Source organism: Stegostoma tigrinum, chromosome 36, assembly GCF_030684315.1.
Source record: "Stegostoma tigrinum isolate sSteTig4 chromosome 36, sSteTig4.hap1, whole genome shotgun sequence".
NCBI lineage: Eukaryota > Metazoa > Chordata > Chondrichthyes > Orectolobiformes > Stegostomatidae > Stegostoma > Stegostoma tigrinum.
This window is the reverse complement of record NC_081389.1, coordinates 6,435,763-6,461,322: the sequence shown is the minus strand read 5'-3', so window position 1 is coordinate 6,461,322 and position 25,560 is coordinate 6,435,763. Positions and strand designations below refer to the sequence as shown.

Below are 25,560 nucleotides of genomic sequence, written 5' to 3'. Positions count from 1 at the left end.
GGGGTTAAGGTTGATGTCCTTTCCAACTCAATGCCAATTGAGACAAAGAAGTAGGAAATTAATGCCCAAGGGGACCCCACATTTAAAGGCAACAGTGCCTGACTGAAGGGCCAAACATTGCCAATGCCCTTCCCCGGCTCCCCCTCCACGAACCCCACTCCGTGACCCAACCCCCTTCCCGCCATCATCCAACTTCAGCCCGAGATCCAGCAACAATCCAAGAGAGTGACTACAGCAAACGCTGACTCACCGTGCTGAAGAGCTGCCGGTCTCTGATTGGCTGGCAGATTTCAACAGGACAGGACATCTACTGGGTTGGAAGACCCAGGATTGGCCTGTGATGTGCCTGAGTGACACAGGATTGGCTCTCACCGCCTTTCGATTAAGGATACCCCTTTCTCCCCAATGATAGTGGAATGTGAGAAGAAGCTAAACTGGAGACGAAAACTGAACTGTATACTGCTGAGGAGCTTCATTCCTAAAATGGAAGCAATCTTCTTTTTTCTCTCTCTTCATAAGGACTCAATGGACCTTTTAACTAGATGAGTGAAAAAGGAACATTCATGTATACTGACATCTAAAGATAGGCACAGGTGCATAAGGCCATAAAACTAAGGAGCAGAAGTTGGCAATTTTGGCCCTTCGAGTCAGCTCCATCATTCGGTGAGATCATGGCTGATCTAATAATCCTCAACGCCACTTTCCTGCCTTTTCCCCATAACCCCTTGATTCCCTCACAGATTAAACATCTGTCTATCTCAGCCCTGAATATACTTAATGACACAGGCTTGACAGCCCTCTGCGGTAAAGAATTCCACAGATCCACTCCCCTCCGAAAGAGGAAATTCCTCCTCAATTCTATATCAAATGTGTGACCCTTATACTGAGATAACGCGTTCTGGTCCTAGACTCTCCCACAAGGGGAAACAACCTTTCCACACTTACCCCGAATCTTGTAATGTTTCAATAAGGTCCCCTCTCATTCTTCTGGACTCCGTGGGTACAGGCCTAACCTACTCAACCAGTCCTCCTAAGACAATGCCTCCATACCTGGTGTTAGCCTAGTGAAGCTTCTCTGGACTGCCTCTACTGCCAGCACTTTTTCCTTAGATAAGGGAATTAACTGTTTATAGAATCCTAGCTGCGGTTTATCTACTGTCCTGTACAGTTTTAGCAAAGCTGTTAATGCTCAGTTCCAACTGAGAATAAGGCCAACATTCAACCTGTCTTCACTGTCACCTTTGTTCATTTCTTCATTAACAAGGTGCGCTGTCCCTGCAGGTACAGGAGGCAACGATTCCTTTGGCAAAACCAAAAGAACACAGACCGGCCAGTTTATTTCTAACCGTCTCATAAACCACGGAGCCGTCTCAAACCGTTTTGCTGCACTGTGTCTTCTTGCATAGATCCACAATTGCAAAAGAACGAGTTAGGGAGAGGGCCTATTTTATCTCTAACTAGCTGATATCCTCCTAGCTCTTTCCATATGTTTATGTTATCACGTTCACTCTCTGTGTAGTGTGGCCTCTCATTATGGAGGTGACCCATCATGATTGTCAAAAGCACCGGTCAGAACAGATGTCGTCATTTTCCACTCCCGTCAAACAAGACATGCTTCACATTGCCATAAATAGCCCTGAAGTGCCTCCTGTATGATCCTCCTATCCGACTGGGACACTAACCTTACATGAGGTCATCCTGGACACAATTCAGTGCTTACCTCAGCAAGCACGCCTGATGCTGGCTGTTGCCGTGGTGATGCCGGCTTCAGGCCTTCAGCCACGGGTTCAGACTGCGCCGTTGGAGGTGAAGGCGACGCCTTTCCCCTCTCCTCGGGGTGAATGATGTCTGCCAACGGGTACAAGGGCTGAGCAGCAGGTGGCACTACGGCCTCAGAAACGCAGGGGGGTGAAAAGGAGCCATCTTGAGCCTTGGATGGGTCCACGTGAGGTGGACCACCATTCAGGGAGTCCCTGCTGTGGCTGGACTCCCTACCTCCAGAGGACTGCCACGTGCTGTTGGCTACGTCATTGTCAGGTGCGCTTTGAGTTTGGACTTCGGAAGGGAGGCAGGGTGCCTCGATATCCATCTCAATCCTGGGTGTTCCTATGTCTTCGGATTCCTCAGCTTGGTCGGGGTCATCGCTCAGCATCACGTCAACTAAGGGCGGAAGGCCAACTCTGTGAATAGAACCTACCTCCTGAGGGTTAATCTGCTCCTGGGCACTAGCTTGGCCCACAGTCTCCTTGGCCTGAGGTAGTTGTGGTGGTAGGTCAGGTTCCTGAATGGTTTCAAAGAACATATCTTTCACAGAGAAATACATATCTCGGACGGGTGTTTGGAGATTGGAATACACTGGCTCTTGGTCAAGGGCTAATGTTGCATCCTCAGTGGAATGAGTCACTTCAGTGTCCTCAGTGGCTGGGCTTGAAGGCCCTATCGCAGGTGAGGGCTGCCACTGGCCTACAGTCAATGATGAAGCCTGCTCATCGATCTCCATGCGATCTCTGGATTTAACGGGTTGGGGGTCGCCATGTAACGCGTTCCCTCTCAAATTTTCCAGGAGGCCCTCGTTCCCATCAATCCCATTCTGGGCACTTTCATCTCTCCATGAGCTTCCTTCGGCTTTTCCAACCAACAGTGCCTCACCCTCTTCCTTCGAGAGCCTCCTCTTCTTCTTGTGCGCTGCAAACTCCTTTCCTCTGGGTTGAGGTACCACACGGTTAGTCGCTTGATCGGAATAACTGAGGAAGGAGATGCCGTTTTCCATCGGTTCCTCCACTGAATTACTCACAGGTGGTTTCCCTTGGGGACCCCTCAAGTAGCTGTTCTGAATCTCGGGCGCTGAAGGTGGTGGGGGCTTGCTCGTCGCACCCCCCCTTGGCTCATCCGCCATGTTTGCGTGCGAAGCCGCTTCGTGATGGGGAATGCGGACTTTGACCACCTCTTCGCTGTTCCTCAGAGAGTCGGGTGACTCGATGCCATCCACTCCCTGAGATTTCCGCTTCCTCTGGGCCCTCTCTGGGCTCACCGTCCTCAGAAGGTCGTGGTACGGAGCGTTGGCCGCAAACGCCACGTTCTCCTTCCCCCTGGTCCGTGACTCCTCCAGCTCGCGCCTCTTGCTGTTCGCTTTCTGCTTCAGTCGGCCGAACCATCGCTGGTGGATCTTATATTCATTCATTTGGCCAACCTCCAGGATGCCAGAGCAGGACACGATACCCTTGCTGTTGCGGGCTGAAGCTTGGTAAATGGCTGCATCATCTTCTGTACACCTGTTGGCACAAACAGTGCCTGGTTACACACGGCTCCTCTACAACCTTTAACATAAAACTTAACAGTTTGTAAAGCTGTTCGACCCCCCCATGTTCAATTGCGTGCTGACGTGGGGATGAAATATGGACTGGTCACTCTGGTAGACACGTACATTAGACCAGAACTCCATCTGCACCCACCCCCTGGCTTCCTATTTTTTAACATTCATCAATGGGATGAGGGCCAGGCAGCATTTATTGCCCATCCCTAATTGCCCAGAGGGCAGCTAAGAGTCAACCACGTTGCTGTGGGTCTGGAGTCACATGTAGACCAGACCAGGTAAGGATGGAAGCTTCCTTCCCTAAAGGACATTAGTGAGCCAGATGGGTTTTTCCCCAACAATCGACAGTGCATTCACATCATTGTTAAATTCTTCATTCCAGATACTTATGGATTTCAAATTCCACCATGTGCCATGGTGGGATTTGAACCCAGGTCCCCAGAACATTATCTGGGTCTCCGGATTAACAGTCCAGTAACTATGCCACCAGGCCATCGCCTCCCTTTCCTTAAAGGCTTGAAAATATCAAATGGCCCACAGCCTCAATTGCACCTTTCACAGAATCCTGCCAGCATGGATGCTGGCTATTCAGCCCATCGAGTCCACACTGACCTTCTAAGGAGCATCCCACCCAGGCCGAATCCCTCCACCCTACCCCTGCATTTCCCATTTCTGGGACACTGTTCCAGATTTTCACCATCTGTCATGCTTCCCCATACCATTTAGCTCTAGAGTGCAGGCTCATAGAATCATTGAATCCCTACAGTGTGGAAAAAGGCCATTCAGCCCATAGAGTTCCACCATCCAGACCCAACACCCCCATCCTATCCCTGTCACTCTGCATTTCTCATGGCGAATCCACCTAACCTACACATCTTTGGACAGTGGAAGGAAATGAGCACGCAGAGGAAGGCCACGGGGAGAATGTGCAAACTCCACACATACTCCAGAGGCTAGAATCGAACCTGGGTCAGCGGCACTGTGAGGCAGCAGGGCTAACCACTGAACCACAGTGCAGCGGGAGTAGGCCGCTCGTCTCCTTGAGCCTGTTCTGCCAATTAATAAGGTTTGTTTGTGTTTCTAATGCCATCCTCCCATATATCCCCAATAACTCTCTATTCCCCTGCCTAACTAAAACCTGTCCACCTCTGTCTTAAAAATATTCAAGGACTTTTTTTCCACTGTCTTCTAAGGAAGAGAATCCCAAAATCCCATGAACCTCAAAGACAATTGTCTCCTCCTCATCTTTGTCCTGAAAACGTGATCCAATTCTAAAAAAGCACCCCCTTGGCTCTGGGTTGACCACAGGAAACATCATTTCCACATCTAGCTTCATCAAGACCATTCAGGGCCTGACTTACTTCAATCAGACTTCCCCCCGCATACTTCGAAACTGTAGTGGAAAGAAACCCAGTCTGCAATTCATCAGCCAAACCACTTAATCCAGGGATCAATCTGGTAAACTTTCTCTGAGCCACCTCCAATGCATTTACATCCTCCCTTAAATAAGTACTCCAGTTTTCTTAACCTCGCTGCTAAAGTCAACAACTTTACATTTTCCCACCTAATTCCACCTGCAGGATTTTACTCCCGCTCCATCTACCTCCATCTGCATGCTCCTTATATTTACTGGGGTTGGGCTGGGGTGGGGAGGGGGTTCACCTAGTTGCTGTTTTTGTCATTAATGTCAGCTGTAAGGCTGACCCTAAACAGTCTGTGAAGAGAACTCTCTTCACTGGTACTCTACCAAACCCACAGCACTAAGGACTGGCCTGACTGCCATCTCTCAGAGAGAGAGAGCTTTGTAAAGGTGACAGCAAAATACAGAGGGTAATGCTGTCATGAAAGAGTAAACAGTCTGGGGCTCTACTCTCCAGAGAGGCCATTCCTGTAAGACAGTCCACATGCCTTTCACATTCCCTTTAAACCCACCCGCTTTACTTTAAACCTACGTCTCACAGTAACTGACATTTATACTCGAGAAAAAAAGACTCTAAATTTCCATTCTATCCATGCCTCCTATGATTTTGTAAACTTCTATCAGGTTGCCTCTTATCCTTCAATGAAATTGATTGTCCAATCTCTCCTCATAGCTAATACCCTCCAAACCAGTGTTCATCCGGCTTCACACTTCGTTATCATATCCTGGCAATCCTTTTTTGTACTCTAGCTAAAGCCTCCCCATCCTCTGGTAACGTGACCAGAATTTACACAAAACTCCAAATGTGGTTTAACTAACCATGAATTGCTGATTTATATACACTACGCCTGACCGATGAAGGCAAGCATGCCATTCGCCTTCTTGACCTCCTTGTCCACTTGTGTTACACATTCACAGAACTGTGGATCTGTGCGCCTAGATCCCTTTGTATGTTGATGCTTCTAAGGGTTCTGCCATTTACTGTCTCCTTCCCTCCTGTGTTAGATCTTCTAAAATGCACCACATTTGGCTGGATCAAACCCCATCTGCTATTGCTCTGCCCAAGTTATCTGCCTGTCTTTATCCTACTGTATCCTCTGGCAATCCTTCAAATTATCTGCAGCTCCCCCAAACTGTGTGTCATCCATACATTTACTAATCAGACCACCTACCTTCTCCTCCAGATCACTTGTACATACACCTTCTGTATCAGACTGCCAAGAAGGATCTTGGGGCCTCGTACTGAAGTCCATTTGGCAACATCTACACCCTTGCCCTCATCAACCATCTTTGTCACTTCCTCAAAAAAATCAATCAAATTTGTGAGGCATGTGCCCCCCTCCCATTCAAAGCCACGCTGCCTCTTGCTAACAATTCCATATTTTTCCAAATAGAATCTTAGTCACAGAGATATGCAGCACAGGAACAGATCCTTCGGTCCAACTCATCCATGCCGAGCAGATATCCTAACTTAATCCAGTCCCATTAGCCATGTGAATAAAATCCATCCCTAAGAATCTTCTCCAATAATTTTCCCTACCACTGACACTCCCAGATTATCCCTGTCGCCCTTCTTAAACATAGGAAAAACACTGGCTATTCCCAGGTCTTCTGGGGCCCCTGTGACAAAACAGGATACAGAGATTTGGTACAAGGCCCCAGCAAATTTCTCCCTCAGCATTCTGGAATAGACCCCATCAGGTCCTGGAGGCTTGTCTACCTGAATGTTTTCAAAACACCCAACACCACCTTTTCACATTGACATTCCGCAGAATATCGACTTAAACCTCTCTAAACTCTACGGTCTAGGCCCGAAACGTCAGCTTTTGTGCTCCGAAGATGCTGCTTGGTCTGTGATAATGGGAACTGCAGATGCTGGAGAATCCAAGATAATAAAGTGTGAGGCTGGATGAACACAGCAGGTCCAGCAGCATCTCAGGAGCACAAAAGCTGACGTTTCGGGCCTAGACCCTTCATCAGAGAGGGGGATGGGGAGAGGGAACTGGAATAAATAGGGAGAGAGGGGGAGGCAGACCGAAGATGGAGAGAAAAGAAGATAGGTGGAGAGGAGAGTATAGGTGGGGAGGTAGGGAGGGGATAGGTCAGTCCAGGGAAGATGGACAGGTCAAGGAGGTGGGATGAGGATAGTAGGTAGGAGATGGAGGTGCGGCTTGGGGTGGGAGGAAGGGATGGGTGAGAGGAAGAACAGGTTAGGGAGGCAGAGACAAGTTGGACTGGTTGTGTGGTGCAGTGGGGGGAGGGGACGAACTGGGCTGGTTTAGGGATGCGGTGGGGAAAGGGGAGATTTTGAAGCTGGTGAAGTCCACATTGATACCATTGGGCTGCACGGTTCCCAAGCGGAATATGAGTTGCTGTTCCTGCAACCTTCGGGTAGCAAATTTGCGGCACTGCAGGAGGCCCATGATGGCCATGTCATCTAAAGAATGGGAGGGGGAGTGGAAATGGTTTGCAACGGGGAGGTGCAGTTGCTTATTGCGAACCAAGCGGAGGTGTTCTGCAAAGCGGTCCCCAAGCCTCCGCTTGGTTTTCGCAATGTAGAGGAAGCCACACCGGATACAATGGATGCAGTATACCACATTGGCAGATGTGCAGGTGAACCTCTGCTTAATATGGAAAGTCATCTTGGGGCCTGGGATAGGGGTGAGGGAGGAGGTGTGGGGGCAAGTGTAGCATTTCCTGCGGTTGCAGGGGAAGGTGCCGGGTGTGGTGGGGGTGGAGGGCAGTGTGGAGCGAACAAGGCATTATCCTCCAACACTTCCGCCATGTACAATCCAACCCCACCACCCAAGACATTTTTCCATCCCCATCCTTGTCTGCTTTCCGGAGAGACCACTCTCTCTGTGACTCCCTTGTTCTTCCACACTGCCCTCCAACCCCACCATACCCGGCACCTTCCCCTGCAACCACAGAAAATGCTACACTTGCCCCCACACCTCCTCCCTCACCCCTATCCCAGGCCCCAAGATGACTTCCCATATTAAGCAGAGGTTCACCTGCACATCTGCCAATGTGGTACACTGCATCCATTGTACCTGGTGTGGCTTCCTCTACATTGCGGAAACCAAGCGGAGGCTTGGGGACCGTTTTGCAGAACACCTCCGCTTGGTTCGCAATAAGCAACTGCACCTCCCAGTCGCAAACCATTTCCACTCCCCCTCCCATTCTTTAGATGACATGTCCATCATGGGCCTCCTGCAGTGCCACAATGATGCCACCCAAAGGTTGCAGGAACAGCAACTCATATTCCACTTGGGAACCGTGCAGCCCAATGGTAGCAATGTGGACTTCACCAGCTTCAAAATCTCCCCTTCCCCCACTGCATCCCAAAACCAGCCCAGTTCGTCCCCTTCCCGCACTGCATCACACAATCAGCGCAGCTCTTCCCCTCCACCTACTGCATCCCAAAACCAGTCCAACCTGTCTCTGCCTCCCCAACTTGTTCTTCCTCTCACCCATCCCCTCCTCCCACCCCAAGCCGCACCTCCATTTCCTACCTACTATCCTCATCCCACCTCCTTGACCTGTCCGTCTTCCCTGGACTGACCTATCCCCTACCTACCTCCCCACCTATACTCTCCTCTCCACCTATCTTCTTTTCTCTCCATCTTTGGTCCATGTCCCCCTCTCTCCCTATTTATTCCAGAACCCTCACCCCATCCCCCTCTCTGATGAAGGGTCTAGGCCTGAAACGTCAGCTTTTGTGCTCCTGAGATGCTGCTTGGCCTGCTGTGTTCATCCAGCTCCACACTTTGTTAAACTCTAGATGTCCTCCTCTTTGTGAATACTGAAGCAAAGTATTTGTTAAGGAAATCACCCACTTCCTTTAGCTCTAGGCATAAATTCCTTCCTTTGTCCTTGAGCAGACCTACTGTTTTCCCAGGTACCCTCTTGCTCTTGATATATGTATAAAAAGCCTTGGATCTTCCTTCACCCTGTTTGCCTAGGTCATTCCATGATCCCTTTTAACGCTCCTAACTCCTTTCTTCAGTTCTTACTTTGTAATCCCTTGTTCAAGTTCTTTAAAACATAGTTATCACTACCTTGATGAGGTGTGTGTGTGTGTGTGTGTGTGTGTGTGTGTGTGTGTGTGTGTGTGTGTGTGTGTGTGAGAGAGAGAGAGTATGAATGAGAGGGTTAGAGCTGCAAACGCAAACAATTTTACTGCTGCTGAGTTTTACCAGAACTGACCGGATGGAAGGAGCTTGCTAAAGGAGACTGGGACATCACACTAAGTTGGACAACAGTGGATCTGCCATTTGTTGCTGGGGGCTCATATAAGTGTCTGTGGTTGTGTGAGATAAATTTGTGATATATTGACTGTCTAAAGTGAAACTTCTTTTTCAATAAGGAGTGTCATTTGCATGTTAATTCATGTTTAATTTGCATTGGTTCAGTCAAATAAAAGCTGTCAGAAGTGGAAAATTGGTGACAACTTCTTCAATGGTGTAATCATTAAATACATTTGGTTATATTGATTGGTGATGGCCCATTGAGATTGTAACATTACCATGCAGTACTTTTCATGATGTTACACTAACTGCACCAATGTGTCCCCTACTCTCACCCGTCCATTATCCAATGCAGGAGACACAGTTATTTCAGGGACACAGAACGATCGTTTTATGATTGATTGTTGCAATATTTACCAATACCTTAAAAGGAAGAACAATACACCACTGAAGAAGACCACTGGACACACTAACACAGTTAGTACCACACTTTCGTACATGCCTACAAATTTGTTTCCCCTTCCAGTATTCATCCCATTTCTCTTTGCAAGTTACTAGTAACTACGCCCTTTCAAGCAACATATTAAAAATCCTTACCACTTACCGCAGATCAAATTCTTTTCTGATTTTGCTGCTTTTTTTTTAAAACTCCGAATCATTTGGATATTCAGTCTCTAACTATTGAGAATGGCATTTCGTTACATACTTCACTCTCTCAAACCTAAGCCCTGACAGAGTCTTGGCAGAGGCAACTGTAGTTACAATCATTTCTCACCAGTCTCTCAAAACGCTGCACACTGCAGCTATATTTGTCAGGCATTCACGCTGTGCCCACAGTCGCAAGAGGTGTACCCCGTTGTCCATACAGTTTGTTACACTCTGACGTTGCTATGGGGATTTGTTGTAGGCAGGCAATCGAGGGAGCATACAGGAGGAGTTAGGGTATGGAATGCACTACCAGGAAATGTGGTGGAGGCAGGTTCAACTGGGGCATTCAAGAGGGGCACCGGATGGTATTCTGGAAAGAAATGCGGAACAGGGATATGGGGAAAAGGGCAATGAGACTGGCGCTAGGGGATAGAGCCAGTCACAATGGGTGGAACGGCCTCATTCTACACTATGTAGTTGAAGTTGATCAATCCACACAGAGCTCATCCATGATATTTCTTGATGAATACCTTCTATCAACCTGCTTAGACGTGTTAAAAAAAACACACACACTTCCAGAGCAGGGGAAGAGGTTGGCTGTGTGGGATCTGAAACACATACAGATCGGTCATAACCTTATTGAATGGCAGAGCATACTCGATGGGCCGAATAGCCTACTTCCGCTCTGATTGTGTATAGCCCTTTCTGGGGCAGCACAGTGCACTCAGGCAAGGATACATATCCTCCACTATGAACTGATCATTTAACGGAGTGCACCCAGAGGAATTCTGACCCCTTGCGATCTGGGAGAACAAGCAACATATTTCTGTGGTGGCTGATCAACTAAGTTCGCGTCACAGACAGCTGTTGAGCGGTCACAGTGCCTGCACCCTGCTCCAGGTGGGTAAAGCAATGCAGACCACTGATATAAGCTATCTATCCGACAGGGAGATCAGAAGCAACCTCTCCGCCTGAAGCACAGGGAAAACATGGAACTTACCACCATAGGATAGATGGGCAGCTGCATTTAAATTGGGAAACGGATAAGCACAGGAGGTGGATAAGGAATAGACTGGAAGGCTAGCAGGGTTGGTAAAGGCAAGAGAAGCCTCATGTGGAGAATGAACATCAGCACCAAGATGGGCCAAAGGGTCTCTTCAGCACTATACATCCTACATACAGTGAAGTCCTGGGGGTTTGAAATCTTTGAAAACCTCCTAAATGAATATATCTGCAAGGAGCTAAAAGAACAGGCTCCCATGGGCAGTAGGAGATGTACCAGTAACACAGGGTTGTAGAAAATCCCTTCCATTATTTCCTTTAAACCTGAGGATCTGCAAAGATTAGACACGATTAGAGCGAAAAGATATTTCATGTAGGTGAGCAAAATGGTGGAAGGTGGAAATGTTGACAGCAGGACTGGACTTCATCTTCTGAGAACTTTTCTTTCTTGGGTTGTGTGTGTGTGTGTGAGAGAGAGAGAAGGAGAGAGAGAGAGTGTGTGTGTTTGTGTGTGTGTGAGAGAGAGAGAGAGTGTGTGTGTTTGCGTGAGTGTGTGTGTGTGTGTGGGTTGTGTGTCTGTGTCTGTGTCTGTGTGAGTGTATACGTGCGCGTCTGTGTCTGTGTGTGTCTGTGTATCTGTGCATGTGTGTGTGTCTGTGTCTGTGTGTGTGTGTGTTACTGTGTCTGTGTGCGTGTGTCGGTGTGTTACTGTGTGTGTGTCGGAGTATGTGTCTGTGCGTTACTGTGTCTGTGTCTGTCTATGTGTGTGTGTGTTTGTGTGTGTGTGTGCGCATGCCTGTGTGTGTGTGTTTGTGTGTCTGTGAGTGTGGGTGTGTCTGTGTGTCTGTGTCTGTGTGCGTGTGTGTGCGCCTGTGTCACTGACACCAGCACGCTGTAACTGCCCTCGGACTGGGCAGCCCCTTCAAACCAGTTCAGAGGGCAGTTCAGAGTCAACCACATTGCTTTGGGTCTGGAGTCACATGTAGGCCAGACCAGGTAACGAGGCTGTTTCCTTCCCTAAAGGGCATTAGTGAACCAGATGGGATTTTAAAACAATCAATAACAGTTTCAGGGTCACTATCTCTGACATCAACTTACAATTCTAGACACAGCATAAACTCTGTTTTAAGCAGTGCCTTAATCAACCGGCATTCTTAGTAAAATTATATACTTCAAATATCACAAGCTACTGTGATGTCGTAGTATTTACGCTGTAAATAAAGCATAACACTGATGTGTATACCCCCTGAATTACATTTCTATTAGTAACTGTGTGTTTTTACATTGATTTTAGGAGATTTAACTCAGGTTGGTTTTGAGGAAGGCTGTCTCGGTCAGGTTTATTGCGGTTCGGCCTACCTCTTGATTATCCGGAATATCTGATCATCCGACACGCTCCTGGTCCATAAGGGCTGATAAATAAAAGGTTTGCAGTATGACTAACCAAATCTAAACTCTACCAGTTGCAGTGGATTTGAAACGAGCCTGGGCCCTGGGTAATAATGTCACCACCCACCCTCACAACTTACTTATACAGGTGAAGTGAATGCTTTCTTCCATAGTGGAATATTTGATATTTGGGAAGGCCGCAGTATCGATCCATCTCCTTGTCGTCTTTGTACCAAGTGATCTCTGGTGCTGGGTGACCTGGAAATAGAATACATCCAGTTCAGAGCCCGCAACATGTAAACATTCCCCCCAGCATATTGTGTTTCAAATCTGGGCCACAACATTCTGGAGAAAATTAAACTGACATGGAAGGATACTGAGATAACAAGGTGTGAAGCCGGATGAACACAGCAGGCCAAGCAGCGTCATAGCAGCAGGAAAGCTGATGTTTCGGGCCTAGACCCTACCCCATTTCTGAAGTAGGGTCTAGGCCCGAAACGTCAGCTTTTGTGCTCCTCTGATGCTGCTTGGCCTGCTGTGTTCATCCAGCTTCACACCTTGTTATCTCAGATTCTCCAGCATCTGCAGTTCCTACTTCCTCTGATACAAAAGGAGACAGAGCTTGCATTTCATTAGAATTTTACCCAATATCAAGACACCGCCCCCAACCCCTACCAAGGGGCAGTGAATCTCAGTGGGGCATCAAGGACACCATGTTTTACTCCTTCGTGAATGATAAGTGAGTTACAGAGTAACTCACAGCTAACCAGAAGAAGGATGTGTTGTCCCAGTCGAATTTGTGTCTATGTGTATTAAGACCAGCGAGAATTGGTTGTGTTTCTTGGCAGCTAGTTGGTGCTCATGTATCTGTAATGTCAGTTTTCTCCCGGTTTGGCCTATGTAGTGTTTCTCACAGTCCTTGCATGGGATTTTGGATATTACACCAGTTTTGCTTGGGTTGGAAACTTTACATTCGTGAGCAACTGTCATAGGGTGGTTGTTGGTTTGTGGTCTGAGCAGAGTAATCCCGAAGTATCGGAGTAGCCCACAAACCAACACCCTACGACAGCTACTGATGAACATAAAGGATCCCATTGGCACTACACCGGCCAAACTGGGAGAAAACTGACAATACGGATACATGAGCACCAACCAGCCACCACCAGGCATGACCAATTCTGACCTGTCTCACTACACACAGACAACGAGCGACACGTCCAAGCCAGAGACTTGCCAGGGAATTCCTGAAGGCGTGGTATTCTAACTGGAACTCCATCAACAAATAAACTGAACTAGACGGTGCGTACAAATCATGGGAAACAGAACTGGAAGTAATAGCAAAAAACCCCAACAAACAGAGTCACAAGCAGGACGGAACACTGACGCTTCACCTGAGGTGCACTGACAATGTTACCCAGCAGGTGATGAAACGTTTGTAACTAAACCAACCGGCTCGGCGAGCAAGTCTACAACCTCACAGCTAACCAGTTTGAAATGAAGTGAAATGACACAGTCACCGGAATCTGTACACAGTGTGCCAACAACTGCCCTTAAGCGAAGACGGAAAACAACATGGACTGATAACAGCAAGGAGACTCTCTGTGTCTCAATCTCCAATCCCAAAAAGCCAGCCTCGGTGAAAAAGCAACTCCGGAAATTTCACTGAAAGGAGGGGCAAGACCACCTTTAAGAATGGCCTGGATACTCTTGTCAGACTACAGTCATGGTTTGAGGCTCTGTGAAGCGCTGAGGTGCTCCTATATAACAGCAGTGTGACTGTTTGTAACGTGAGTGCTCTGAGCAAGGTGAGCACAGGTATAACTGCCCAGTGTAAGGTATAATAACTCAGGCGTGGAGCTCCAGCAGCAGGCGTCTTTACAACCCAGTCATCCGAGGCCACGATACAGAACACCGTGTCACACCGAACGGCCAGCCCACGCCTTCCAGCTGTGCCCCTCAATTCTCAAATTCCAAAGTTGGGGCGGGTCCCACTGTTTGTAAATGAGCTAGAGGCCAGATCGCTGAGGTGCATCTGCTGGGTGCTGTGGCACGAGCTGCTGTCTGCCCTGGTTAATAAACCTGTCGTTGGGTTTATTTAGATTTCGGCACACACACCACGGTGAGGTGGTACACACTGCCACTCAGTGAATTATGGGAGTGAGCTCAGTGACAGGTGGGAAGGTAGTCTGACTTAGCACCCAGTCTATTTGATGTGCCCCTCCCCCTCAACATACCCGTTGGGTCGGGGGGAACTGTAAGACCGTAAGACACAGGAGCAGGAGCAGACCATTCGGCCCATTGAGTCTGCTCCGCCATTCAATGAGATCATGGCTTATCTGATAATCCTCAACTCCACTCTCCTGCCTTTACCCTATAACCTGAGATTCCCTCAGTGATTAAAAACCTATCAAACTCAGCCATGGATATATTTAGTGACCTAGCCCCTATGACAAAGAATTCCACAGATTCACTCCCCTCTGAAAGACGAAATTCCTCCTCATGTCTATCCCAGCTGGTTGACCCCTTATTCTGAGATGATGCGCTCTGGTCCTAGGGTCTCCCACAAGGGGAAACAGCCTCTCTGCACTTACCCTGTCAAATCTTTAAAAAGCTTGTAATGTTTCAATAAGGTCCCCTCTCATTCTTCTAAACTCCACTGAGAACGAGCCCAACCTACTCAATCTCTCCTCAAAAGGCAGTCTGTCTATCCCTGGGATCAGCCAAGTGAACCTACCCTGTCGGAGGTCCAGTCTCAATATGCGAACTGGCGGGGTGGGGAGGGGGGGAGGTTTATGTGGAAAATCACAAAGAAAGCTGCATGGCCTCAGCTGGGAAACATCTGCACACATCTGGAAGACCAGGTCCTCCCCAGACCTACCCGATTCTGCCCGGGCTTTGGAGAGAGAGCTGGGCTCACGCAGGGAGAAGGGCAGCATCGCACTGAGCCATCCACACTGCAGGAGGCGATGTTTCCTCATTGTGGAATACACTCACTCCCTCTGAGGAGGTACTTTCTATTCACAAACACAAATGAGACGTTGGCCTGGCCAAGAGGTGATCACAAATGGACTGCTCGTACACCGGATCCCACAGCACATGATCACAACATGCTCTTGATTCTTTTTGTAGCTTGAAATGCTTCTGGAAATGGAAATGTAACTGCAACATTTTTATTTCATAATCATCATGAGCCAGATCCAGTGAACTATAAAGGTACAGCAACTATTCTTCATGACGATTCTGGAGGGCCCGAAGTATTAATTCTACTCCTCTCTCTGCTGACTGTTTTATAGCTATTTGATATGGACCAGCCAACAATCTGCAGGGTAGAGCCGATACACTCAGCAGAAGGGAGGGTTCACCCTGCTGCTAGCACAGGAGGACATGAAGCTGTCTGTGCAAAGCAATCAGAGAGCTATCCAACATAAGAACACAAGAAACAAGAACAGGAGTAGGCCATTCGGCCCTTTGAGCCTGCTCCACCATCCAATATAATCATGGCTGATCATCCAACTCAAATCCTGTTCCCACTTTCACCCTCATATCCTTTGATCCCTTCAGCCCCACAAACTATCTCTTAACTCCATTCAACGTTTTGTCCTCAAACACTTTCTGTGGCAGAGATTTCCACAGGGTCTCCACTCTCTCAGTGAAGACATTTCTCTTTCTCTTCATCCTAAATAACCAACCCCACAGTCCTTAAACTGTAACCCCCACCCCACCCACAGTCATTGGGAACATTCCTGCTGCAGTGACCCTGTGTAATTCTGCTAGAATTTTACAGACTTTGATAAGGTCCTTCTCATTCTCCGGCCAACCAGTGACGATAGCGCTGACCAATCCGGCCATGGCAGATATCTCCAAGGTGGTAGTGCTCCTCCTACACTGAGTTCCCTGAACTCATCGCAGAGACAATCCAATAGCCCTCTTAATGTGAAACCATGGAACACTGGAACACAGAGGGATCTATCTGATTTCAACTCACAAGAGGGAGGACTGTCATACTCAGTGTTAACCAGTGGGTGGGATGTGCTCCTCACACACACCCCCACTGAGGTTCTAAACTGGACACAGGCGATGCATAGTGGAATATTCAGCACCAACCACCCCCCAACAGCCTGGACACAGGAACAGCAGGAGAGGAAGAATCGCAGAATGGTGAGAGTGCAGACTGTTCCGCCCATCATGCGTGTGCCAGCTCTCTGATTCACTGAGAGTCCATCCCAGCACCACAACCATGCAGGCTTCTCCCTTTTCAGATGATGCGGGGGGGGGGGGGGCATTAGGCAGTTCTCCCAAAGGATGCCCTAAATGACCTTCTACCCCATGTGGCTGGGTGATATCAGGATAAAGAGAAATGCAGCACCACACAGGGTCTGCTTTGTGCTCGTGGCTTTACTGCACCGATTGTCCATTTCTCGGACACACGCACTCTGGCCGGTTCTCTAACGGGGGATTTCAGCGTCAGGGTGGGGTGTATCCAAATGATCCTTCACACAACAAATAACAACTACTTGTACCGGCTGATGGGCCTCTGTATGTTTCATCCCTGTGCACACATGTCATATGGTTTATTCCAAAAATAACATTGAACCATAGTGTGACAGCATTTTAACTGTTGTACAAAACTGTAAACTGAAACCAGGGACATTACAGGGTCTCAAAAACAGCTCCAGCTGTTTACTGGAGCTGCATTCCTGCTCTTACTAGTCTTTCAGACACAAATAATACTCCGTGGCTTCTGAGCTTTATAGCACTTTGTCAGCCTGTTCCACAGCAGCTTATTAGAAACACCATCCCCAAGTAATAAAATGTCTGGGTAACCATCCTCCCAGACCGAAACTGTGTAAATATGGTCCCTGTTAAATATAAGCAGTCACTTTGTCAACCATCTGCCTAATCGATCACATCGTGCTCTGTGTCTCCCTGCTACAGGAAGGATGTTGTGAAACTTGAAAGAGTTCAGAAAAGATTTACAAGGACGTTCCCAGGGTTGGAGGGTTTGAGCTACAGGGAGAGACTGAGTATGTTGGGGCTATTCTCCCTGGAATGTAGTAGACTGAGGGGTAACCCTACAGAGGTTTATAAAATCATGAGGGGCTTGGATAGGGTGAAGAGGCAAGATCTTTTCTCCAGGATGGGGGAGTCTGAAACGCACACTAAGGGGAGAGGGGAAAGATATAAAAAGCACCGAAGGGGTAACTTTTTCACGTGGAGGGTGGTGCATGTATGGAATGAGCTGCCAGAGGGAAGTGGTGGAGGCTGGTACAGTTACAACATTTAAATAGCATCTGTATGGATACACGAATAGGAAGGGTTTAGAAGGATATGGACCAAATGCTGGCAAATGGGACTAGATTTATCTCGGATATCTGGTCAGCATGGACATGTTGGACCGAAGGGTCTGTTTCTGTGCTGTACACTCTGTGTCTCGATAACATCAATCTAACAAAGAATTTTCAATGAATTAACCCATTTTATTTCCCAACTACATTCTGATTGATCGCTGTAACTCGGGGCGGGGGGGGGGGGAGCTATTTGCTCACATCAGGGACCAAGAAGATCATTTAGGTGGCACTGTCAGAAACAGGGTCTCTTGGGAAGAGATCATGATCCCTGTATATCAAGATCCCCATGGCCCAATTTCAAACGGGGCGGCGTTTATTCCAACAGAACTGACCGTGAGGCCCTGCAGAGTCACATTGAACTGCAGAGATTGAAGAGATTTTTGTTGTAAAACCGCAGTTTAGCACAAACAGCAGTTTCCACCTTTTCCTTACTGGATCCCAGAGGTCAGCCCCCATTGGGAAATAATCAATCATTTTCCATCAATAAACCCAGCCATGTAATTAGCCAATCACCGAATTACAAACACTAACGACATTTAAAAATCAGTAAAAATGGAAGGAAGCAGAGAGGCAATAAATCGAAATGGATGTGGAGGAAGAGATAAGGCACTGTAGTGTCACTATGGACTCCATCTCTTTTCCTTATTTTTTAATCACCCTGCTAATACCAAATCTAATCAGCATCACCTGCTGTCGTTGTGGGTACAGCAGTAGTGTCCCTCCCCCTGAGCTAGGAGACCGAGGTTAAAGTCCCACGCCCCCAGATCTGTGTAATAACATTCCAGAACAGATTGATTCAAAGATATTTTCAAGGTTAACTGTGTGAAAGACCTGCTTTTCTAACACTGGCAGGGATGTGCCGAGGTTATAAAAGGATCCTGAGAAATGCAATTTCATCTCTGTCCAAACAGCTGTGAACACCTGGAGGGGATTCATACAGTTATATATCTGCTGCCTGAAGGGGCTTTCTGTGCACAAATTGGCTGCTCTTTCACTACATCAACGCAGTGAAATGCGTTTCATTGGCTATCATGCCATTCTGGATGTCTTAAAGCGGTTTATGGTGCTGTACAAATTAAAGTTCTTTCCTCATAAAGTTACCTTCTATCAGCCTCACAAGGGTGACCAGACAGATTGGAGTCTGTATTCTACACTCGCACAGCTAGGGCACAGACAGTGAGAGAGAGAGAGAGAGAGAGAGAGAGAGAGAGAGAGAGAGACATGGGGACAGAGAGACACAGAGGGAGAGACATGGGCACAGAGAGAGAGGGAGAGAGACAGGGACACAGTCAGACACAGACATAAAGAGGCATGGATTGAGAGAGAGAGAGACACAGACGCACACACAGAGACGCGGACACACACACACACACACACAGAGACGCGGGCACACACACAGAGACACGGGCACACACACACGCAGAGACACGGGCACACACACACGCAGAGACACGGGCACACACACACACAGACACGGGCACACACACACACAGAGACACGGGCACACACACACAGACACGGGCACACACACACAGAGACACACGGGCACACACACAGAGACACACACACACAGACACAGGCACACACACACACAGAGACACGGGCACGGACACACACACACACACAGAGACACGGGCACGGACACACACACACACACACACACAGAGACACGGGCACACACACACACACACAGAGACACGGGCACACACACACACAGAGACACGGGCACGGACACACACACACACACACACAGAGACACGGGCACACACACACACACACAGAGACACGGGCACACACACACACACACACAGCGACACGGGCACACACACACACACACACAGCGACACGGGCACACACACACACACACAGAGACACGGGCACACACACACACACACAGAGACACGGGCACACACACACACACACACAGAGACACGGGCACACACACACACACAGAGACACGGACACACACACACACACAGAGACACGGACACACACACACACACAGAGACACGGACACACACACACACAGAGACACGGGCACACACACACACACAGAGACACGGGCACACACACACAGAGACACGGGCACACACACACACACAGAGACACGGGCACACACACACACAGAGACACGGGCACACACACACACAGAGACACGGGCACACACACACAGAGACACACACACACACACACAGACACGGGCACACACACACACAGACGGATGCAGACAGTGATGGAAACTTCGCAGGGAGCTTGATTAGGAGCTCAAACAATTTCAAATTTCTGACTGGAATGGGCTTCCAGGTCCAGAACAGATGCAGCCAAAAGTCGCACGAAGCTGAACCAGAATGTGATTTCCATTGAAACATTCAATAAAGTCACCATTTGACTGGGCCATTGGGCTGCTTTCTCATTAGATAGAGAGAGAGGGATGAGTCGGGAGGAAGCGGGGGGGGGGGGGGGGGGGGGGGGGGGGGTTTAACCTCAGGGAAAGGGAACGGTTGAGAAGGAGAGTCCTTTGTGCTCACCTCAGCCAGGGCAGGAAGTGATTCCCTGCTGTTGGATAATACTCTGCAATGGCAGACCACTGTCCAGCCAACTGAGCTAACTGACCGCCCCCCCCCCCCCCCGCCAAATCATTCATATACCGACTCAGAAATCAGGTTAGAAATATGCTCATTCATTGAAACAAAAAAATGGACAATGAAATTCAGCAGGGAAGTCGCAGACTAGATACTTAAGCAAGGGTAATATTGGATTAAAATATTAAAAGAATTACTAACCAATGTACCAAAGTGTGGAGCTGGATGAACACAGCAGGCCAAGCAGCATCACAGGAGCACAAAAGCTTGGCCTGCTGTGTTCATCCAGTTCCACACTTTGTTATCTTGGATTCTCCAGCATCTGCAGTTCCCATTATCACTAACCAATATACCATTCCTACATTGCAGTCACCAATAAATATATTGTTCATCATATACATTCTTCATTGTGGGCCTGAACTGTGTGACAAATAGGGCTGGGAGAGAGACAGGGTGTTGGGTGGGCGTGAATAAGCAGGGGCCCAGGGCTCTGCGAGGAGGGTTGGTGGTCGAGGGGGGTGGGGTGCAGAGTTGTTCCCTCAGATTGGGAGCCCAAGTCCAGTGCAGCGCCAGAGCCTGTGGTTTCAGGTCCCTCTTCCAGGCCGGGCCTACACATAACCTGGGCAGAGGCCTCAGGCCACAGAGGGCAATGCCTCTGCTTTGGAGTCAAACCAACTGGGCTTGAGACCCACCTCAGGCCCTGATGGTCAAAAGGGCTGCATCCATCATGGGACCAGACTGGTTGAGTACCAACCTGTGAGTCCTGCCAACACACACCAATGTCAGGCAGTAACAGTGGGAGAGACAACTGGTCAGTGAAGGGTCTAGGCCCGAAACGTCAGCTTTTGTGCTCCTGAGATGCTGCTTGGCCTGCTGTGTTCATCCAGCTTCACACTTTATTATCATGTGATGGGAATGACCCTGTAGCTCCAGAATGTGCAGCCTGTAGGCGCACGCACACATTGCTATAGTAACCTGGCCTTCCTGAGTAGGCCGCTCATTGTCTCATTTGACTTTCTTTAGGAAGAACCAAGTGTGATAAATCCTCAAGCAGCTTTAACTTTTTCTCATACAATCAGGCGAGAGCAAGCAGCAGGACTCGGCAGAAAAGGATGTGTACAGATTCTGCACACTCCCTGACCCACCTCAAGCAAAACTAAGATTTGGCTCTCATATTTTGGTGATCTCACACAAATGTGAGGGAATTCTTGGTTTGGTTAGAGAATAAGATTTCACTTCAGTGTTAGGCTCGGAGCAAACCCCAGGTCTAACCTACGCAGTGTGCATCCAATCAACAATTCTCTTCATTTCGCACCCAGCTGCCTTAAAGGGCTCACTATACAATAACACAAGCTCCGCAGAGCCATGGGGCACACTGGCTAGTGTTCCTACCTCTGGGACATGTGTACTAGGTTGAAGTCCTACCTCAGGATCTGATGACCATAGAAGGTGCATTACAAAGTGGTCAACTGGGCTGACTCTCAATCTGTAAATCCTTCAGATGCTCTTCTATCACCCAATCAGAATGGGACTGTTTCCAAGTCTATCATATGAGTGAAAGCTGCAATGCAAAATCCTCTTCCACATTGAAGGCCTCCACGCACAGGGTCCTGGTGTGAGCAAGTGTATCCTTATTCTGGGAGTGTACAGCACACACCCGTCCTGCACGCATTCTCACTCTCACACAGTTCCACACGCCCACACTCGCGCACGTGCCCATACTCACACTGCCTCACATGCCCGCACTGTCCCTTATTCACTAACACACTCACACTCCCTCAGTCACCCACATACACACTTACCTAACCATCCCGCACCCCCCCACACACACACACACACACACACACACACACACAGAGCCTCTGGCTGGAATGAGGTCCAAACATTTCACTTTATTCATTAATGGGATGGGCATTGTTGGCAATGCCGGTGTGTACTGTCCACTGAAGTGAAGAGCAATGCTCTGCAGTTGAGTGGCTTGTTTGGGCCATTCTGAGAGCAGTTAAAAGTTGACTCTGTTTACTGAGGGCTGCAGTGTTGTGGTAACATCACTAAGATGGTAATCCAAAGGCCAGACTAATCCTTGGTGCTCATGGGTTGAATCCCTGTGCAGCTGCTGGCAGATTTAAATTCTATTAATAAAAACCTGGAATTTTAAACTAGTCACTGCGATTGGGACCATGCGACTACTGTCAATTATCGTAAAAACCCATCTGATTGGCAAACGCCCTTCACGGAGGGAAATCTGGTCTGACCTACACGTGACTTCAGACCCACAGTGAGGTGGGTGACTCTGAACTGCCCTCTGGGATGGGTCAACAAACCTCCTAGTTCAAAGGCAATTAGGAATGGGTGGCAAATGGTGGCCCTGCCAACAATACCCCGCTCCTCATGGAATTTGCACTGAAGTTACTGCATGTCCAGATTCCCATGCGGCCATGTGCCCAAAGGACAGAAGAGACCAGATAGTTTTAAATCATTCGATTAGGGTTTCCTGAGATTAGCTTTCAAGCTCGCATTTATTCATAAATTAAACGTCAGTTTCACTGGATGCTTTGGTGGGATTTAAACATTGTATTGCAGGGCTGTTACCCTGAGCCAGTCCAGTCACATTGCCACAACATGGTTAGGGAAAGATACTTTCTAACTAACTACTGAGCCAAGTTTTTGGACAGCAATCCATCACATCTTTCAGAAATGGCTACAAATTGTCTATCGGCAACTCTCTCATCATCCAACATCTTCCCCAAATCCCCGGCTGTTTTCTAATTCATTCATGGGATGTGAGTGTCATTGGTAAGACCAGCAATTAATGCCCAGAGGGCAAGTGACAGTCACCCATATTACAGTGGGTCTGGGGTCACATGTAGGCCAGGCTGGATAAAGATGGCAGTTTCCTTCCCTAAAGGACCTTAGTGAACCGGGTGACAACAAGAACTGCTGATGCTGGAATCAGAGTCAACACAGTGTGGAGCTGAATGCCTCAGGTCAGGACTCAAGAAGTTCTGAAGAAAGGTCCTGACCTAAAATGTCAACTTTCCTGCTCTTCTGGTGCTGCCTGACCTGATGTGTTCCTCCAGCTCCACATTGTGTCAGCTTCAGTGAACCAGATGGGATTTTCTGACAATCAACAATGGACTCATGGTCATGATTAGACTCTTAATTCCAATTTTTTTTTAATATACTGAATTCAAATTCCACATGTGGCAGGATTCGGACCCAGGTCCACAGAATGTTCCCTGGGCCTCTGGATTAATAGCGTAGCGATAATACCACGAGGCCATCACCTCCCCTATGGACTCTCTCCTAATGATTCCCCCTGTCCATGTTGTGCACATGTATCTGATGCTGAGGACTGGAAACTGATGGTGAACTCCTGACGAGTTGTATAGCCCCATCCTAATCATGTACTAATATAGTCCTGAGACCTCAATTGCCCTGAGGCATCTTGCCAAGTCATAAAGTACCAGGAAATGTGTACAAAATCTGAAATGAGCAGGAATGTGGAGTATTTGTTAGTTAACATCGACATGCCAAAGACAACATGGCACTTGAGCAAAGCTAGTGATTAGTATTTTTGTTACTACTTGGGGTTCCAGTTGGGCATTCCATGAAGTTTAACAGTGATAAACGCAAGCCAAAAGTTCTACCAATCCACCTCCAAATCCAGGGAGACTAAGATTCTAACTTGGTCTCCTGACTAGCTATGGAAGATTCTAGCCTTTGCTCGACACTGAAGTCTGAACTAGGATCTCCCTCTGGAGTACTGCAGGCTGATGCCTTCTGAATGGTTCACGTCTGGACTTGGTCCTGGAGAGACTTAGATGAGCATTAAGCCTGAGTCTCCATGTTCAGAGTCCTCCATGACACGGTCTGAGTTACATGAGTAACATCCTGGTCATAAAACAGCCAGCCGTTCACACACAAAACCATTCAGTCGTCACATCAGTTGAAAAATGAATGGTTACCTGTAACTGTGCATGTAAACTTGACATCAGTATCCTCAGATACCGCATGGGACTTCAATGTGGTTTCAAATCCAGGCTGGGTCTCCTCAGTTATCTGAGCGATGATGTTACAAAACGTTTGCCTAAAATAAAACAATGCGCAAGATATCAGGGTGAAACCGTATTTAACCCTATTCTGCACAGTTAAAATCCAAATCAAAATTTAATACAACTGTACATCGGTCATGTTACGGCTAATCTCCGATATACATAGGGACAATTCCTGTCACTGTGAGGGTGTAATAAAGAGATAACAATATTTCTTATGTCAATGAAACTTGTAATAAGAATTCCACACTTGCTTTCACTTACAGATTCCAAAAACCCAACACCATCCAGGACAAAGCAGCCCACTTGATTGACACCCCATTCACCACCTTCATCATTCACTCCCTCCATCACTGATACATAGGGGCAGCTGTGTGTACCATCTATAAGATGCACTACAGCAACTCATCATGGCTCCTCTGACAGCACCTTTCAAACCGGTGACCTCTGGAAATGCAAGGGCAGCAGGTACAAGCACATGCACAGTCCCCTCCCAGTCACTCACCATCTGACTTGGAAATACACTGCCATTCCTTCAGTGTGCGGGGGTCAAAATCTGGAATTTCCTCTCGGCTGCACATAGACTGCAGAAATTCAATTCGGCAGCTCACCACCACCTCCTCATGGGCAACTCTCTAACCTCAAATGATGCTGATCTTGCTTTATGCATTGCTTGTGCAGTGTAACCTATATTCCTCACCGTGTCTAAGCACCCTATGATCTGTACGCCCTTGTTTAGAGTGATCTGCCTGTACTTTTCGCAAAACAAAGCTTTTCACTGTACTTAGGTACATGTGACTGCAACAAATCAAACCAGATCAAAGGAACTAGGGACGCGCAATAAATGGTTCATTAATGCCCTTTACAGAGGGAAATCTATCACCCTTACTCAATCTGGGGTGGATGTAACTCCAGACCCATGGCAATGTGGCGAACTCTTAGCTCATTAGGGATGGGCACTAAACGTTGGCCCAGCTAATGATGCCCCTATCCCGTGGGAGAATAAAATAAGGATGAATTCAGATTGTGAAACAGATGAAAAATAATAAGGCTGCATTTTAATCAGATTGTGAGGAATAGTGGAGATCTGTGCGATCTTGTTGAAGGGGTGTGGTGGTTTCTGCAAAAACTAATTGACTCCTCAGCACCTTCACAAAACAACACTTCCATTGTGTTATACGTAAGCAGCACACAGCTCAAGCTATGCAAATCAATGAAGTATTTGTGACATGTAGTTTCGGGGCTGCAGCCAACAGGATGTTGATGGTTCACTGCAGCCATCCAAAACCTCAGGCTAATCCCACCACAGCAGATGGCAATATTTGAATTCAGTCTAAAACGAAAAGTTGGCCCAGTGGCAATCATGTGACCACTGTCAATTCTCATTTAAAAAAAACCATGTGGTCCATTAAACACCTTTTAGAGAGGGAAATCAGTCATCCTTACCCAGTCTGGTCTGTATGTAACTCCAGACCCACAGCAATGTGGCTAACTCTTATCTAATTAGTGATGGGTGATAAATGCTGGCCTAGCCATTGATGCTTCAACCCCAT

The 25,560-nt window shown here is 47.9% G+C and overlaps 1 protein-coding gene across 2 annotated transcripts in view; it reads right to left on the bottom strand.

The window, feature by feature from the left end:
* alpk3a (alpha-kinase 3a) overlaps nt 1-25,560 on the bottom strand; it is an 80,848-nt gene that overhangs the window by 45,625 nt on the left and 9,663 nt on the right. For both annotated transcript variants that reach the window (XM_048520944.2, XM_048520946.2), the window contains exons 3-5: nt 23,921-24,042; nt 12,163-12,280; nt 1,721-3,272 (exon numbers count right to left, since the gene is read on the bottom strand). In XM_048520944.2, coding sequence (XP_048376901.2) covers nt 1,721-3,272; nt 12,163-12,280; nt 23,921-24,042 — 1,792 coding nt within the window. The remainder of the gene's footprint in view (nt 1-1,720; nt 3,273-12,162; nt 12,281-23,920; nt 24,043-25,560) is intronic.